Source organism: Triturus cristatus, chromosome 10 (genome assembly GCF_964204655.1).
Source record: "Triturus cristatus chromosome 10, aTriCri1.1, whole genome shotgun sequence".
In the NCBI taxonomy this organism is placed as follows: domain Eukaryota; kingdom Metazoa; phylum Chordata; class Amphibia; order Caudata; family Salamandridae; genus Triturus; species Triturus cristatus.
This window is the reverse complement of record NC_140593.1, coordinates 183,705,775-183,721,906: the sequence shown is the minus strand read 5'-3', so window position 1 is coordinate 183,721,906 and position 16,132 is coordinate 183,705,775. Positions and strand designations below refer to the sequence as shown.

The following is a 16,132-nucleotide window of genomic DNA, read 5'->3' as shown; positions in this document are numbered from 1 at the left end:
ACACAACATGATTACCGCTAATATTTTGTGCAATAGGAAAAGCACGTGTGTCACCTTGATTCATAAGGTGTTGGACTTGTCCTTTGTGAGTTGTAATTGTAAGTATGAATCGATAAGCGGTTTTGTGTCTGAATTTTATACTTTGGGGTTTCAAAATCAGTTGCACTGACTTTGCAAATGCAAACTCTTTCGTCACTTCATATATATAAAACAAATGGCTATTCGAAAGGTCAGTAATGACGCACACTTTGTTTTCTTCGTTAATGTTTGAATAATTACAGATTGGAGCACGTGCCAGCTGAGTGAGAAAGCGGTCTGTGGCAACGGCATCAAGACGAGAATGCTGGACTGTGTGCGCAGTGATGGCAAATCGGTGGATTTGAAGTTCTGTGAAGAGGTAGGTGCGATTTATTATTTGAGTGTAAACTTAGCACCATGGGGCATATTAACAAGCCAGGCGATAAAATTATCGCCGCTTTAGCGCCAGAAAACTACCGCTCAAACGGCGATAATGGGCTTGATAATATGCTCTGTGGAATTCCAATTGAAGCCCATGTTAAATGTGAAGGACGTCTAACATGGGCTTCAATTGGAATTCCTTAGAGCATATTATCAAGCCCATTATCGCCGTTTTAGCGGCAGTTTTCTGCCGCTAAAGCGGCGATAATTGTATCGCCTGTCTTGATAATATGCCCCCAAGTACCTGAATGTTACAGCAACCTTCATGGGCGGAAATACATTTTCCCGAGACCCTGTGGGTCCTCCCTTGCAGCCATCTTGATCCACATATTTCCCCTTGATTGTGTGGACAGTGACAGCAAAATTGTTGTTTTGAAGTTCTGTGGAGAGGCAGGTGTGTTATGCTCTTTGGTACATTGCGCCATGACTCTAATTGCTTAGGTGGACCCCCCACAATTTGCAAGTGTCTGCTCACTTCAGCTGACATCCCCACAGCACGTCTTTATAAGACCCATCAAATATTTCCAGCCTGCCCAGCTAATCTTTTGTCCCTTTCTGCAGTTGCCCCTCTCGCCCAGAAGCTCCAATACATTTGCTTCTCTGCCTCTGTAGTTTCTAGCAGTAATTGTATACCTCTCCCTCCTTCTCTGTTTGCAACCACTTTTCATGCACTCTCCTCCTTGTTTTGTGGTGTATCGTTCCATCCCCTTTTTTTCATATCTGATGCTCACTTTTGTGTCATTCAGCTATCACTCCTGTCTCCCATTGAATGTGTGATTGCTATTTTAACCCTGTACAACACTGTGGGGCAGATTTACAAGCCCCTTGCGCCTCATTTGCGCCGCCGTTGCTTCACTTTTGTGATGCAGCAGCAGCGTAAACCTTGCACCACGTTGCGCCCTATTTACAATATGACGCATCTAGGGAGATGCGTCACATTGTAAAGCCCTGCGCCACATGAAACCTGCGTCAGGTTTCATGTGGGCGTTACGGCGCAGGGTGGGCGTTCCCTCGCAGGTACGCCTCGTAAACGTGATGCAGTGAAATCTACAAGATTTCACTGAGTCACTTTTACGGCCATGCTGCGTCAAAACTCTGCGCCTGCTTCAAGTGACGCAGCATGGTAGGCATAGTGCGCCCCCGAGCCTTGCTGGAGCCGCGTCGCGATTGCGACGCGACTCCAGCAATGCGCCGCCTTTACGATGGGGGATGCGACACGCATTTGCCCATCCATGCGCCATGGTGCGCCGCATTGTAAATGTGGCGCATCAGTGGTGGCGCACGGGTGGTTTTGCCTGTCGCAAGTGTTCTGGCGCATCCCTGCTGATTTGCAGAGATGCGCCAGACCTTGTAAATATGCCCCTCTGTTTCCTTTTCGGCTAGATTTGTGCCATACAAATGCTACATACAAATATAGAGACAGACATACATATGTACACACATTCGTATAATAATGTTACTAATGTTGCCACTGCTATGTTCTGATATTTGTTTTTATTCCTCCCCATGCTTCTTTTTAGGTCCCCGTCAAATTACTTGTATTCATTTATTTAGTTGCGTCTACTATTTAAGATTACATCTATGTTGTCTCTGCTATCAACTGTTATTGTTACCCCGTAATATTATTAGAAAAAAATACTTTCATCTTCTTTCCTTGACTTCTTTCCATTCTCCATTTACTATTGCTTTGTGTAAAATGTTTTCTCGGTTTAAGAATCCATAAATAAGAAATAAGTAAATGAGGTCTACTTTAATGTAGTGCCAGTCCTGCTGACCTGTGGATTGTGTCAAAGAGACCAAGCATCGAATCCTTGCAGCCTTCCAGGTCCACAGACCTCCACCTGAAGTGTGGCATCCCATGCACTAGCAATTTCTAGATGTATCTTCTCCTCATTCGTATGCAGAGCTTTGACAGCAGCCTAATTACCATAAACTGATAACAATATTTGGGTACCGCAAGCAGTAAAACCGAAAAATGACAATACATCATTTTCAGGCTGCTCATTATCCCAGTAATGTGTCGGGAATTGTCTATGCCAGTTGGGAGTCTGCCAGTATCCATCATCGTTTGTCTGTGCCAAGAGACGGCAGTCGCGTCCTTTTTTCACAATCACTACCAGTCGCAGTTGTTATTCACTATGTTAGAAAGGGCAAGGCAGGTGGCATTAAGCACAGAGAGTCGGTCGTCTGTCAGAACTGAGGGAGGAGAATTTACTTCGGTGCTGATCTCGAGCTGTTTCTAAAAGATGGCTTGATGGGACGAGTCCAAGTGCTGATTGGACGATGCAACCATCTCACTCACTTCTACACTGTGTGACCGCCAGGAGGGCACGGCGAACAGACAGTGGCGCAACAGGAGCATTGTACTAATACAGCTGCTGTGCATCTTTTACCGGCGTAATATCGATAGCCCAAGATCTCAATGGTCAAATAAAATAGATAGTTTCATCTAACTCTTTTTTTGTGTGAGATGATAGTTCATCCATTGTCTATAAAGTGCATAAGAGCTTTCGTGCTGGCATTTTTCATCACTGTTACTGTTTCAAAAATGCCTTTTTAAATGGGCGACAACTGTTCTGCATGCAGGGCTATTCTCGTTTCCATGAATTTGCATGCTCCAGCTCTCTGCCCAGAAAATGGAATGTGCACAGAGGGGCCTGGTTACCGAGACCCACGTGATCAGCTCATGTCGCGGCCACCCTTAGAGGATGCAGGTGGCTGGCTGGCCATGCACAAGTGACTGGTGCATTTAGAGGGTTTTGATTTGATGTGCTGCAGGTCAGATGCCCTTCCGGCCCATATGTTCCATCTCTGCATTATTCAAAGGCCAGGCTGCTCTAGGCTGGGTAGTAAATTGAGCAATACATTAATGCTATTTTGTGTAGTTTGAAATCAGCAGTGATGGCCTGCACTCACAGAAGAAAACTGTTAAAGTAGCGGCTCAGTAATTCAAACCCTCTCCCGTCCATCCACAATCTGATCCAATTGCCATTTCTTATTGTCTTATACTTAAAAACTCAACGAATGCAGATCACAACCTAAATAAATGATAGTTCTTTTCATGACACCGTGGTGACCCATTCCTTTTTTTCTAAAGTAAAAGTTTGCATTCTTGTATCAATAAAAATAAAAATGTTACTTACGTTAATGCCTACCGAGACGTCAGATATTTTTACATATAACAGTAAATCTAAGATGTTAGAAGACTTCCTGTGATTTAATGGATGGATTATCTTAACATGCTGTAAAAAGGCCGGCTGGCATTATACACGCACTTGAATATTGGGATATACAATGAAAACACAATTAAAGAAGAGAAAACTGTTTAAAATGATGAACTTTGGTTTACAATGATTCTTCATCTTACTTCGGAGAGTGCTTCCTTGGACTGTTACGGCTTTGTACCAGCTTCATTTCATTTATACATTGGTGCACAGGGATGGTGCACGCACCAGTATAGCACCCCAAAATGAATAAAACTTGAGAGCAACTGCGGAATAAAGAAAGAAAAAATTCTGGAGTGTGGGCCACCAATTTCTATTCAGCTAGCTTCTGCCAGCTAAGTTGCATAAAAAAGATAACAAATTCCTTACTAGGGAGGCTTTCATCCAAGTAATAATAGCTCCTGTTGTGTCTAGATTAGATTACGCTAATTCAATTTACTTGGGTCTTCCCAAAATCATCCTGCGCAGGCTCCAGCTAATTCAAAACCAGGCTGCTCGGTTGATGTACACCTTGCCCAAACATTGCCACATCTCCCAGGCAACGATGGACCTTCATTGGCTGCCAGTTGTACAGAGATCAATGTTTAAAGCATGGTGCATGGTGTTTAAGTCCCTCTACCTAAATGACCCTGCATTCGTGAAGTCCAGGATCACAAAATACTGCCCTACTAGACTTTAAGATCAAGCAACTCGCACCTTTTGACGATTCCCCCTTGAAAAAAACAAAGAATCGGTGGGCGTAGGTTTGCCGTTATCGCCCCTCGAGTATGGAATAGCCTGCTTTTTGACCTTAGGTCCTCTTTGGATCTTGCTACATTTAGGAAACTCATGTAAACACTGCTTTTCAGACAGGCTTAGCACTAAGTGAGGTTGAAGTTTGATTGGCTACCTAGCGCCAAGAGACCGTCTGGTGTACGTGCACTTTAAAAATGGACAGTAACATAATATAACATGTAATCATCATCAAAATATCAAGTCTTTGACAGACCAATCCTTCTGTGCAATGGCAAACCATGAAAGACAAATGAAAGCCAATAGTTGAAGATGGCTGCTCAAATCCCACTCCCTATCAATACAGAAATCACTTTCTGTCTATTCACTCCCTCATATTTCAATTTGCGACTTTCTGAAGCTTGAAACGTTTCAACGGGATAAAATTGTCAGCAGTGCTTCACAAGATCATATGCCTAATCAGATATCTGGTTTCCGAGACCTCAGTATACCATCAAGTTCAAATCTCAGAGGGCGACAATCTAGAAATTATCATCTGCCAATGAGTTGCCTGTTCGGATAGCCTTGGCTCCTCCAGACATCAAAAAAAGACAGTGATCCAACTTCACAAAAGACATCGGGCATATTACCATGCCCTTTTCGCCACCACAATGTCACTTTTTGTGATGCTGTGGTGGCGATAGGGTCAGCATTCTATTACCAAGGCAGCGTTAAACCACATTACGTGGCTAAAAGCCATGTTAAGTGGCTTAACACTGCCTTGGTCATAGGGCCCCTTTCATGCTAAAATTAGCTTGAAAGGGGCGTGCTGTGGGTTTTGCGGGGGGCGTTCCATCGCAACACCCATTCACTTCTCTCGCCTATCGCTTCTCTTGATAATAGGTGGCAGCGCCGAACTTAAGACCAGAAAAATCCTGGTCTTAAGGTGGCGAAATGAGGAGAAATGCTTCATCTCTCCTCGTTTTTGCTTTTTCCATGTGTGCTGCCTTGTGCAGCTCACATGGAAAAAGCAAAATGCCAAGGTTTGTTTATGTACAGGAAGGTGTCCCTTCCTCTACATAAACAAACTTTTTTTTAAAATGCCATTTTGTAACTTACATGTGTGCTGCATGAAGCAACACACATGTAAGTTGCAAAATGGCATTTTTGGTTTGTGTATGTACAGGAAGGGACACCTTCCTGTACCTAAACAAACCTCCCTGCTCGCAGACACCCTTGCACTCTGGTGCAAGCGTGCCTGCGTTAGCGTTAAGTCGTGAGACTTAGCGCCATCGCAGGGGGAAACGCCAGGCTGCACCATATCCTTGGTAATATGGTGCAGCCTGGCGCTTCTGAAGTGGCGATGAGGCGTTGAGCCAAGGAGGCTAACACCTCTCACTGCCACTTCCTAGATAATATGCCCCTTCACATTTTCTTCCTGGTCACGCCTATAGTCCTCAAATCCTCAGTAGCCATTCCCAGAGTACTCAGAACAGAGAGCTGTGGGAGCCAAGATTCTCAAATGCTTTCTTCAGTAAGGACTCCAGTCAAAGTCCAGTCTTGCTGGTTCTTCTTCCAAAACGCCTTTAGTGCCCAGCCTACTGTGACAACATGAAAACCAGACTTCCTGACCCTGGGATGGCCTTCACCTATGCAGACGCAGAAGAAAACAGATTTTTCTTTTTTCTTTTACAAGGTGACAGGATTATGCCTTCTGCAGTCTCTTCTGGTTTTCTTCAGATTCCAGCAGCATCATGATGTCCAGGTGACAGGCAACCATTCTAAATGGGTAATATATAAGTGTCACAAATAGGGCATTTTCCTTTACCACTTGCACATTTTTTTTTTTAACTTACTTGAAAGTAAAAGCACAGCAGATTGTATTTGCTAGTCTACATGGTATAGGGATGTAGACCAATTAGTAAGAGGTGTTTAGTATGCATTCATTGTCCAGTGGTCCAAACATGCCAGCTATCCAATCAGATAAACATGGCAACTACACAGAAGTACACATTTTTATTGAAGGGCCTCACACATTGATCCAAGTTGAATGTTGCCTGTCACCTGTATTTGTTTTATTACCTATTGTGAAAAGTATTATTGAAGATGCAATTTAAAAAAAAACAATATATAATATTTTACACACACCAGTGTCTATACATATGCAAACCCTCACGGCAAACTTCAAATCATCCACATTAATGGAAGTTTTGGTATAAATCAATTGGTCTGACTGAAATGATGCTGACTTGCAATTCTTGTTGTCTTATTATAAAGCTTGGGTTAGAGAAGACCTGGCAGATGAATACGTCATGTGTGGTGGAATGTCCTGTGAACTGCCAGCTCTCTGATTGGTCTTCCTGGTCTGAGTGCTCTCAACAATGTGGACTCACAGGTGGGTATCATTTTAAATAAACTCCTGAATTGGAAAAAAAGCAGGTAATGTAGCTGCAATCACATGAACATGCATGAACATGCATGGATGCATTATAAAGTTACCTACTCTTCTACTCAATCAAAAGTCTTCTGTGAACCCTCTCTGATCTATATTCTAGTGAATATCTTCCCTGATCCCTCTGTGATCTATATTCTAATGCCAGTTTCACAAGCTTGTGTAACCAACTTGTTACCAAAGTGTAACTCATCAAATAATCAATTTTAAAACACATCGACTATTTTGCATATGCTTTTAATGTGCAGCTTAACATGAATGTTTAATTAATTAAAATTATAAAAGTGGGTCATGGTCATTTTTGTTACATATTAAATTGAGCAACCGCTGGAAATGTATTACATATGCATGATAACCAGGGCCAATTTTATAAAATCAATATAATTAATATGTTAAATTATCATCATTTGTAGTGTAGATTTCTGCTATTTGTGTGTTTCTGGGCTTATTAGAGTCATAGGCCCAGATTTATACCTGGACAGGCGGCCCGTTATCCTGCCATGGGGATGGAGTAACTTACTCCGTCCCCGTGGAGGAGAGGCCGCCCACCTAATTTATAAATGACCGCATAGCTGGCAGTCATTATAAAGGTATTGGCAGGAACCGCCATCACAGCGGTTCCTATTAATGCATTTTACTGTTTGCTGCAGGGCACCGTTGTAAGGACCGAGCTCTGCAGCAATCAGTATTCAGTTTTTTCTTTTCAAAAGAAAACTCCTGAAACTGGATTTTCTTTTTGAAAAGAAAAAAAGTAATGCTCCCCTTGTTATGAGAGGCTTCTCCCATGGTGAGGGGAGCAATGGAACAGATTTACTGTTGTGGCGGTAAAAAACTGTAAACAATGACTACATGTCCGTCCATATAAATTTGGTGAGTGGATTTGTAGCCATTCTCTGATTGCCCTTATTCCCCATGGCCATCGGAGACGTTTGGTTACTGCGTGGCCAAACTTAAGGTCCACCCGCCATTAAATTTGGCGGGCACTATATTGGCGGGTGGGAACTTGGTCACCATTGCAATGGAGTACCCTCTCTGTCAATCAGGCCTAAAGTTATCAGCTATCATTTTGTCTAGTCTGTGTAATGATGGGTCGCTCCGTATACTCCCAAATGATGTTTCTTAGAGGTCTCATTGCACATTCTCTTATGGGCCAATTGTCTTTGCGGTGTGTCTTTTAGTGTTTCAGTGATGCAGCCATAGGACTTTACCATTTCTCTTTTGATTTAATGTTATCCATTAGCCAGCATTTTAGGTTGGTTGCTGTTCTGCAGATGTATCTATTTGCCTATTAAATGCCTCTAATGACGTTTTATGTATGTGAAAAAGCAAGTGAACTGTTATGTTGGAGAGCGTTGATGTATGTGAGAGTGACTAACAGTAGAATGTTTTTAGCAACTGCATGACTTTTGTGCTCTTTGATGCACATGATGTTACACAACACAAAGGCCTGTCTCCAGCATTTTGTTCTCTCAGGGAATGATGGTCTTGAGGCGTGGTTTGTATTTTTTAAAGCATCACTGCACCCACTTCAGTCCTCTGGTACATTTGCAAAAATAAGAGACAGGCAGCCCAAAAATATGTTGACAATCAAAGACTAACATCTTTCAAATGAAAAAATGTGCAGCATCAATTTCTGCTCAAGTCATATTCATGACTGTTAGAAATTGGGTTCCTGATTGAATGGGGTAGAAGCCCCGGTCAAGTAGTAACCACAATACTAATCAGGTTAAGGCACAAGTCCCCCCTAAACTAACCTGTGCTCAGTATCTTGGCACACAGCAGTCAGGTTTATCCTATGGGAGAGGTAGCTCTTGCAGTAGTGTAAAGCGAATTTAAGTTTTTCACTACCAGGACATGTACAACTTAAAAGTACCTGTCCTACATTTTAAATAGATTGCACCCTCCCCTCTAGGCTGTCCAAGGCCTACCCTTCCTGTGATATATATGTATTGAAAAGGAAAGTTTGGGCCTGAAAAGAGGCTTAACTTGCCAGGTCAACATGGAAGTTTAAAACTGCACACACAGGTTCTGCAATGACAGGCCTGAGACATGTTTAAAGGGCTACTTAAGTGGGTGGCGCAATTAGCGCTACAAGCCCACTAGTTTCATTTAATTTGCAGGCTTTCGACACATGTAGTGCACTTTACTAGAGACTTATACGTAAATTAGATATGCCAATTGTGGATAAGCCAATGTTACCACGTTCTAGGCAAATAGCACAAGCACTTTAGCACTGGGCAGCAGTAGTAAATGGTGCAGAATCCTAAGGCCAGCAAAAACAGTAAGTCTGAATGCAAAACATTAGGGGAAACCACGCCAAAGTCTAGCAATGACTTAGCTGGCAATGCAGGCATATTGGGTAATGGAAGTATGTATAAAAAGCTAATGAACCTGCTGCAGGATAGCTGACAAGGACTGGGTGCCGAACAGAGTATTTGACCGATGCTCTTCCAGCCGTCTTCAGCCTCTACAGTGGTGCAGAGCAACATGCAAGGGTGCAATGTACAGGCTGCATTTAGGAATAGGCCATGCTCTGAAATGATTAGGGCCTTCTAAGAGCTTGGCTCTTTCTTGGGTATCTGGGATGTGACAGATGGGGAAGATTTGCAATCTGCCCCTGAGATTGTAGCAGAGTGGAAGTGGAAGTGTTTTGGCAGTCTAGGGTAATTAGAAGTGGAGTACATGAGAGTAATAATTTCTACGATTATGCAAAGTGCTACTGAACCTTTGCATACTGTTTTAGACTTAATAGTGAAAGGGTGGTGAATGGTATCTGGGTTTAGACAGTGAGGAGAGGTGTTTAGAAGAGCTGTGCAAGGAAAGCCCTTCTTAAGCTGGAAAAGGAGGTGGAAGCAGACCCATGCAATAATGCAGGAGTCCAGTAAGACAGGAGCTGAGCCTTTCCAGTGGGTTGCAATCAGGCAAAGCGGCCTGTAGGCCTCAAGTAGTGACAATCTGCATAATGCGGCAGGGCAGTGAGGGAGGGTGTTGGTAAGCAGTTAACAAAATGTAGACACCCTAGGAGGGATACACTACAAGCTGGAAGATGGCAGGCATCTGCGGTGATGATACAAAGAGTGAGAAATGGCAATTAGACAAAGAGTGTTAAGGGTGGCTTGAATGAAGTGAAGTGTTTGTGTCCATGACGTAACTACTATAAATTTAACACTGTTTCTATTTAAATATTTTTGGCATAACACCACATTATTATTTTCGGATTTTGGTTCCTAATAATCAAATAATATGTGTATCTCTTCTCTTTTTAAGGCAAAATGGTGCGAAGGCGTAAAATAATACAACCTTGTCAGGGTGATGGTAGGCCTTGCCCTTCACAGATGGAGCAAACCAAGCCCTGCCCTGTGAATCCATGTTATCGGTGGCAGTATGGCCAATGGTCTGACTGCAAAGTGGAGGTATGAGAATTTGTTTCTTTATTAAGCAATACAAATTCACTTTTGTTTATATCAACAGTATTTTAAAATCAGGCTATCATATTCTACCATGCAAATTTAAATAAATAACCCTTGTATATTTTATAATTTTTACTACTTAATAACAATTTTTCAACAATTAATGTCACCCCTAAATCATTTATTGTATGGCCTTGTTAAGTTATATTTTGCAATAGGCTATATAGATACATTAAAAACTACAGTGACCAATGTAAACAACGGGATAATGAGCTAAAATTGTAAACTTTAAGCAAGCACATTTAGAAAATTATGTATTTAAGTTTAGGACCCACAATGTCCAGCCTTGCTGTTGTCGATTTTTAGGTCTGGTTGTAGAAAGCTCTATCTCTTTAGACCTATATAATACATTTACTGCTTGCTACAGATGCTTTCGGGTTGCATTGAGGATACTAAAATCCGATACTACAACAACTATTGTTTTTGCTGTGAGCAGGTTCCTGATGAGCGTCTGGTTCAGGCGACAGAAGTTTATGTCCCAGGTTGCCCGAGAGGTTCCTGCATTATCTGGGTTGTAATTATGGTCAGGGCAAAGTGAATGTTGTTGCAGGATATCGTATCTAGGATTGTTCGATTATTTGAGGCACCCAGCATTTTATGTATTTCACAGAATGTTACGGATATGGTTTTACTTATGGAGTTCTTATCATGTCGCCCTGTATGTATAATTCGGGCCTCTTTAACTCTGTTTGTTATTTATTTATTGTGCATGGTTTGAACCAAGTGAATGGAACTTCAATAATATTGAAACAGTCATGAATTTTAAAATTATGATACACACTGTTTATGTGGACTTGATAACTGGAGGTACAAGCTGCTCTGAGTTTACTGTCCAAATTGAGGCCGATGTATATGATCGATTGGTCATTTGATTGAATCTGTCACTGTATTTATTATGGCTGCTATATTTTTTAAAGTATTGTATGCATTTATTTCTATGCACTCTAATGGGTGCATGACCGAAATAAAGGATATATCTATATTTACTGTCCAAGTGTCTATGAAAATGCATATGTTAATGGCTGAAGGCCAGAGTTGTCTTCAGGTGTCATTTATGCTACACTTGCCTTTGTTTTCTTGGCAAATGACAGCTTATACCCACTCACGTAATAGAGTTGTCTTACCTACTTTCTTTAGTTTTCTGTGGCCTTTATTTACAATGTAAATTTATATTAGAACTCTGTGGATAAGCCGGGGCCAACAGGGTGAGCGGGCCTAGAAAATGTTAAGAATATACAGTAGTATACAGGGTGAGGACGCGAAAGGGTGGGGAGCGACTGCCTCGTCCATGATAAGCTGCCACCCTCCACAGTTGTGCAGCCCTTAGGCAAGATGGTGCACGTCCACTGCTTTCCTGCTCTGAGCTGCACAATCTGAGCCCTGGGGCCTGCTAATGATTCTGAACCATCAAGGGACACTGAGCTGTGTGGAGCAATGTGATATAGAGGCTGTTGCTGGAAACCTTGGCTGGAATTGCTCTGGCATTGAAAGTAATGATCAAGAGCGCCAAACCTAGCCCCCTGAGTGAGTGTACAGCCGAAGAACAGGAGTGGGGTGGCAGAAGAATTGTCCCTAAAAAAGACAGGGAATGGCAAAGGATGCAAAGCAGGGTGAACAGCCATGGCCGGGCCCAGTGCTTTATAGTTGATGACTGCAAAGCATATTCAATAGAGTAACATTCACTAATCTGTGAGCTCTCCTTATAACATTGTAATAAAAAGTATATATGCATATGATTTGATTGCATGTTTTCATTGAGAAGTGGCCAAGATTCAAGCTGCACTAAAAGGAACATAATATAGAACTGGAGGAGGAATAGCAATATTATGATTTCAATCTCTTGCTAAAAAGACCGAACTCCCTCTAAACTAGCCTGAGGATGGGTCATTAGACTTTGTATGTAAGACAAATGTATACAGGATTCATTTTATTCTCCCGAATCACCCTCTGAATGTAAATGCCCATATTTAGAGAGATATCCCTGTAGGTCTTAAAAAAGGAGCCTTTATCCATTGCGGGAAGTTATAGATAAAGGCTCCCTCAAGAACGGCGCAAAATGTAATTGATGGCATAGCAATATATCACTTAAAATTACTAAGCAACAGACAAAAATGATGAAGATGAAGATGGCACCTCCTGGAAGCCATTTTTTGATCCAGAAAAAATTATACTCACCATGATCTGGTCACATTCACCTGAACAGCACACTTTGGGGTTTCTGTTTACCAGTCGAAACCCCCCCAAAAAACCTTGATTTTCTCCCAAATTATCAAAATTGAAATTATAGGTCAGACAGGTTGAGAAGGCGCACTATGCCCCTGAGATTAAAACAATTTATTTCTCCCCTAACATTGTATATGAAATCATATCCGGGAAGCCAAAATCATGCACTTTACAAAAATAATCTAAAACACACTAAATCTGTCAAACCAATTATTTTAATAATATAGCTGATTTGCAATCACCCTAATCATCCAGCTTTCCAAGACACCCTCACCTTCTATGTAATCCAATGAGGATAATTTCAATTATTTTGTAAATAAGTCAATAAGTATCCATGCTGAAATAAAGCATGGGAACATCACCGCCCCCCCATTCAATTATTGCTGGGTTGGTTGCCCTAACCTTCTATGTAATATCTTAAGCCATTTTAAGTCCATCATTGTGCTGCCACTGTACACTATAGTAAAGAGTAACTAATGCTGAGGCTTTGAAAAATACCTTTGGGAAGCCAAGGTTATGAAGGTATTCTGCTCTTCACCTTCTAGAGAGCTGGTTTAACAGCTCCCTATTTTACAGTACCACAGCCATAGCCTAGAGAGGCATCACAATGAGACCTTTTCTGGTGAAGCCCTAATTGAAACCAGACGAGCTGAGCAATTACTGGCCAAAATCTTTGCTGCCATATCTTGGCAAAGCAGTACAAAAGGGGGTGGTGATGGACGGAGCATCAGAACCAATCAAACACTCACACCCAGTCAACAGATCTGGGTTTGATCCATCACTGTTCTTTAGCCCACTCTGCCACCCCAGTTGAGACATGGTCATATGCAAATCAGTCTGACCCTGTGCCTCATCGGAACAGTCCAGCCCGAACTGCCGAGCCATGCCTTCCCTGGACCGGAAACAAGCTTCCTAGGACCGGTTTCTGGCATTTCAGTCGTCTTCAGCCAGGCTTGCTTGAATCCAGTGGCAAAGTGAGCAAGGGACTCACGTCTGAGCATACCCTGCCAACTTATGGCGAACAAAGCGGTACAAAAGGGGGGTGGTGATGGACGGAGCATCAGAAACAATCAAACATGCATATGGGGTGGCAGAGTGGGCTAAAGAACGGTGATGGATCAAAACCAAATCTGTTGACTGGGTGTGAGTGTTTGATTGGTTCTGATGCTCCGTCCATCACCACCCCCATTTTTTTTTTACCGCCATATCTTGGCAAGCATTTTTGAAAAACTAATTTGATACAACTTTATGCCTTTGCAGAACAGAACACTCTACTGAATGGTTAGCAGGCACACTTCCATACAGGTCACATCACTGGATGTTCTGCCAAAACTTGTGGACAATAGTGAAGCCAAGACCTCAATACTATTAGATCTTTCTGTGACCTTGGACATCATGGACCACTTCATTATACTTGGCTAGTTGGTAGCCAGTGGGTTTTCTGGTACCGTTGTTTATACTGTCTAAAATTATTTTTGGAGGTGTTATTCTCAGATAAACTTTACACATCCTTTACATGTCATTCTCAGAAAGTCACCTGTATGGTGCCATAAGAAGCATATTATTTCTTCTTTTTTTTTTTTTAATTCTTTTTATTGAAGAAATATAGAGACATCGGCATAGCATTAGAGAAATACAGAGCTTCTATCACTTGCAAAAATACACACATTGAAATTAACACTATACTTTAAAACAGTTGCATGGCACGGACTTAAGGGGATAATGCATCGTCATTTGCTGGTATAAAAGGTGCTTCGCAGATATCTCCTCGATATGTATTCCATTTACCCCAGATTGAGGACCACTTTTTCGGACACCCTTGTGCAATATATACAATTTTTTCTCTAAACATACACCAACCAATCAAGGTTCTTATTCCAGTCTAACAGTGTAGGCGTTATGTCTGACCCCCATTTTTGTGCAATGTCCCTTTTTGCCGCCGTAAGACCCAGTGTCACCCAGGTTTTCTCGGAGGTGGTGAGGTCAGTAGGCTCCCATATGTTAAGGAGGCAGCGTTTCGCTTCGAGGGGTATGTCTTTGGTCAGAACTGCCCTGAAGGTTCGGTGTATCACTTGCTAGAACCGCTGAATGTCGTCACATTCCCAGATGATGTGCATGAATGTACCTTCCTGCCCACACCATCTATGACATTCACCCTCCCCTCCCCTCTCAATGCGTATCAGTTGCAGCCCTGTGACATAGATCCTACAGAGGATTTTGAGTTGGACAAGTCTCAGTCGGGCAGAGATACTCACTTCTCGGGGGGATGCCACCGCCTCCTGCCACTCGTCCTGATCTATCTCAAGGCCGTCTGTTTCGCAGTTTTTTTTAAGTTTCTCAAGGGGGTCAGGGTTATTAAGAATCAGTTTCTTATATGTGAGGGAAATCACTTTTTGCGACAAATATCCATCAAGGAGTCTATCTTCTAGCTTGGAAGAATCAGGGAGCGGGGTGCCTTTTGGTATAGACGCATATAGGGCATGGCGGATCTGCAAGTATCGGAAGGATTCTGTATCTGCCAATTTGTATTGTTGTTGTAGCATCTGAAATTCTACCACCTCCCCTTTGGACCAGAGATCTCCTATGCGTGATATGCCAATTAGATCCCATCTATGAAAACCCTTGGACTTCCTCAGGTGTCCTAGTCGTTCCGAGTCCCACAATGGGGTGGCCATGGTTATCTTACCAGACTCTTCTGGGCATCATGCCAGATCTGTACCATGTGTTTAGTTGGGCCAGTTAGTGGTATCTTTTTGTGGGAGGAGTATAGTGCTTTATTATAGTTTCCACCCGGCAGGAGCCATTTATCCATGGCATAGCCTGGATCGTGTGGGCTGCGGTAGGTGGCCTTGTTGATGGCGGCAAGATGAGCAGCCCGGTAGTACTTTTTAATGTCTGGGAGGCTTATGCCACCGTCATACCAGTTGAGGACCAATTTATTATGCGCTATACGGGGTCGCCCGTTCCAGATCAACTCTCTCTGCAGGCCCTCAATTTCCCTGCAATAACTAGCCGGCACTGGGTTAGGTGCATTTTGGAGTGCATATAGGAAACGGGGTAGCAACATCATTTTGAAGAGAGCTGCCCTTCCGAGGAGCGAGAGAGGCAGCATCCTCCAAGTGGCAATATCTCACCTTAGCCTCTGTAATGGTGGGCGCAGGTTTCTATCAAAGTGTAGTTTTGGGGTCAGTAGTGACAAATATTCCCGAATATCGAAATCCACCATCAGCAGTCTGGATGGGACAGTCGTCAGGCAAACGAGGGGGAGCACCCTTGAGTACATACATTGTGGATTTATCCCAATTAATCGAGAAACCGGAGTGTCTCCCAAATGCTGCAAAAATATCCAGTATACTCCTGAGCGACCTACGGGGGGAGGCTAGAAAGAGGAGTATATCATCTGCATATAGCGAGATGTGATCCTCCCAATCCATTGACCATTTCAGTCCTCGAATGACGGGGTCTCATCTAATCCAGGCCGCCAGGGGCTCCAGGGATAGAGCAAATGATAAGGGTGACAGTGGGCGCCCCTGACGGGTACCTCGGCTCAGTTCAAAGGCCTCAGAGTGTTTGTTGTTAACTACTACTTGTGC

At 42.7% G+C, this 16,132-nt stretch overlaps 1 protein-coding gene across 1 annotated transcript in view; it reads left to right on the top strand.

Annotated features, from left to right (window-relative positions):
* The window catches only part of THSD7A (thrombospondin type 1 domain containing 7A), a 982,498-nt gene that overhangs the window by 898,622 nt on the left and 67,744 nt on the right, over positions 1–16,132 (top strand). The window contains exons 20-22 of the mRNA XM_085630781.1: positions 282–397; positions 6,672–6,789; positions 10,114–10,259. Coding sequence (XP_085486907.1) covers positions 282–397; positions 6,672–6,789; positions 10,114–10,259 — 380 coding nt within the window. The remainder of the gene's footprint in view (positions 1–281; positions 398–6,671; positions 6,790–10,113; positions 10,260–16,132) is intronic.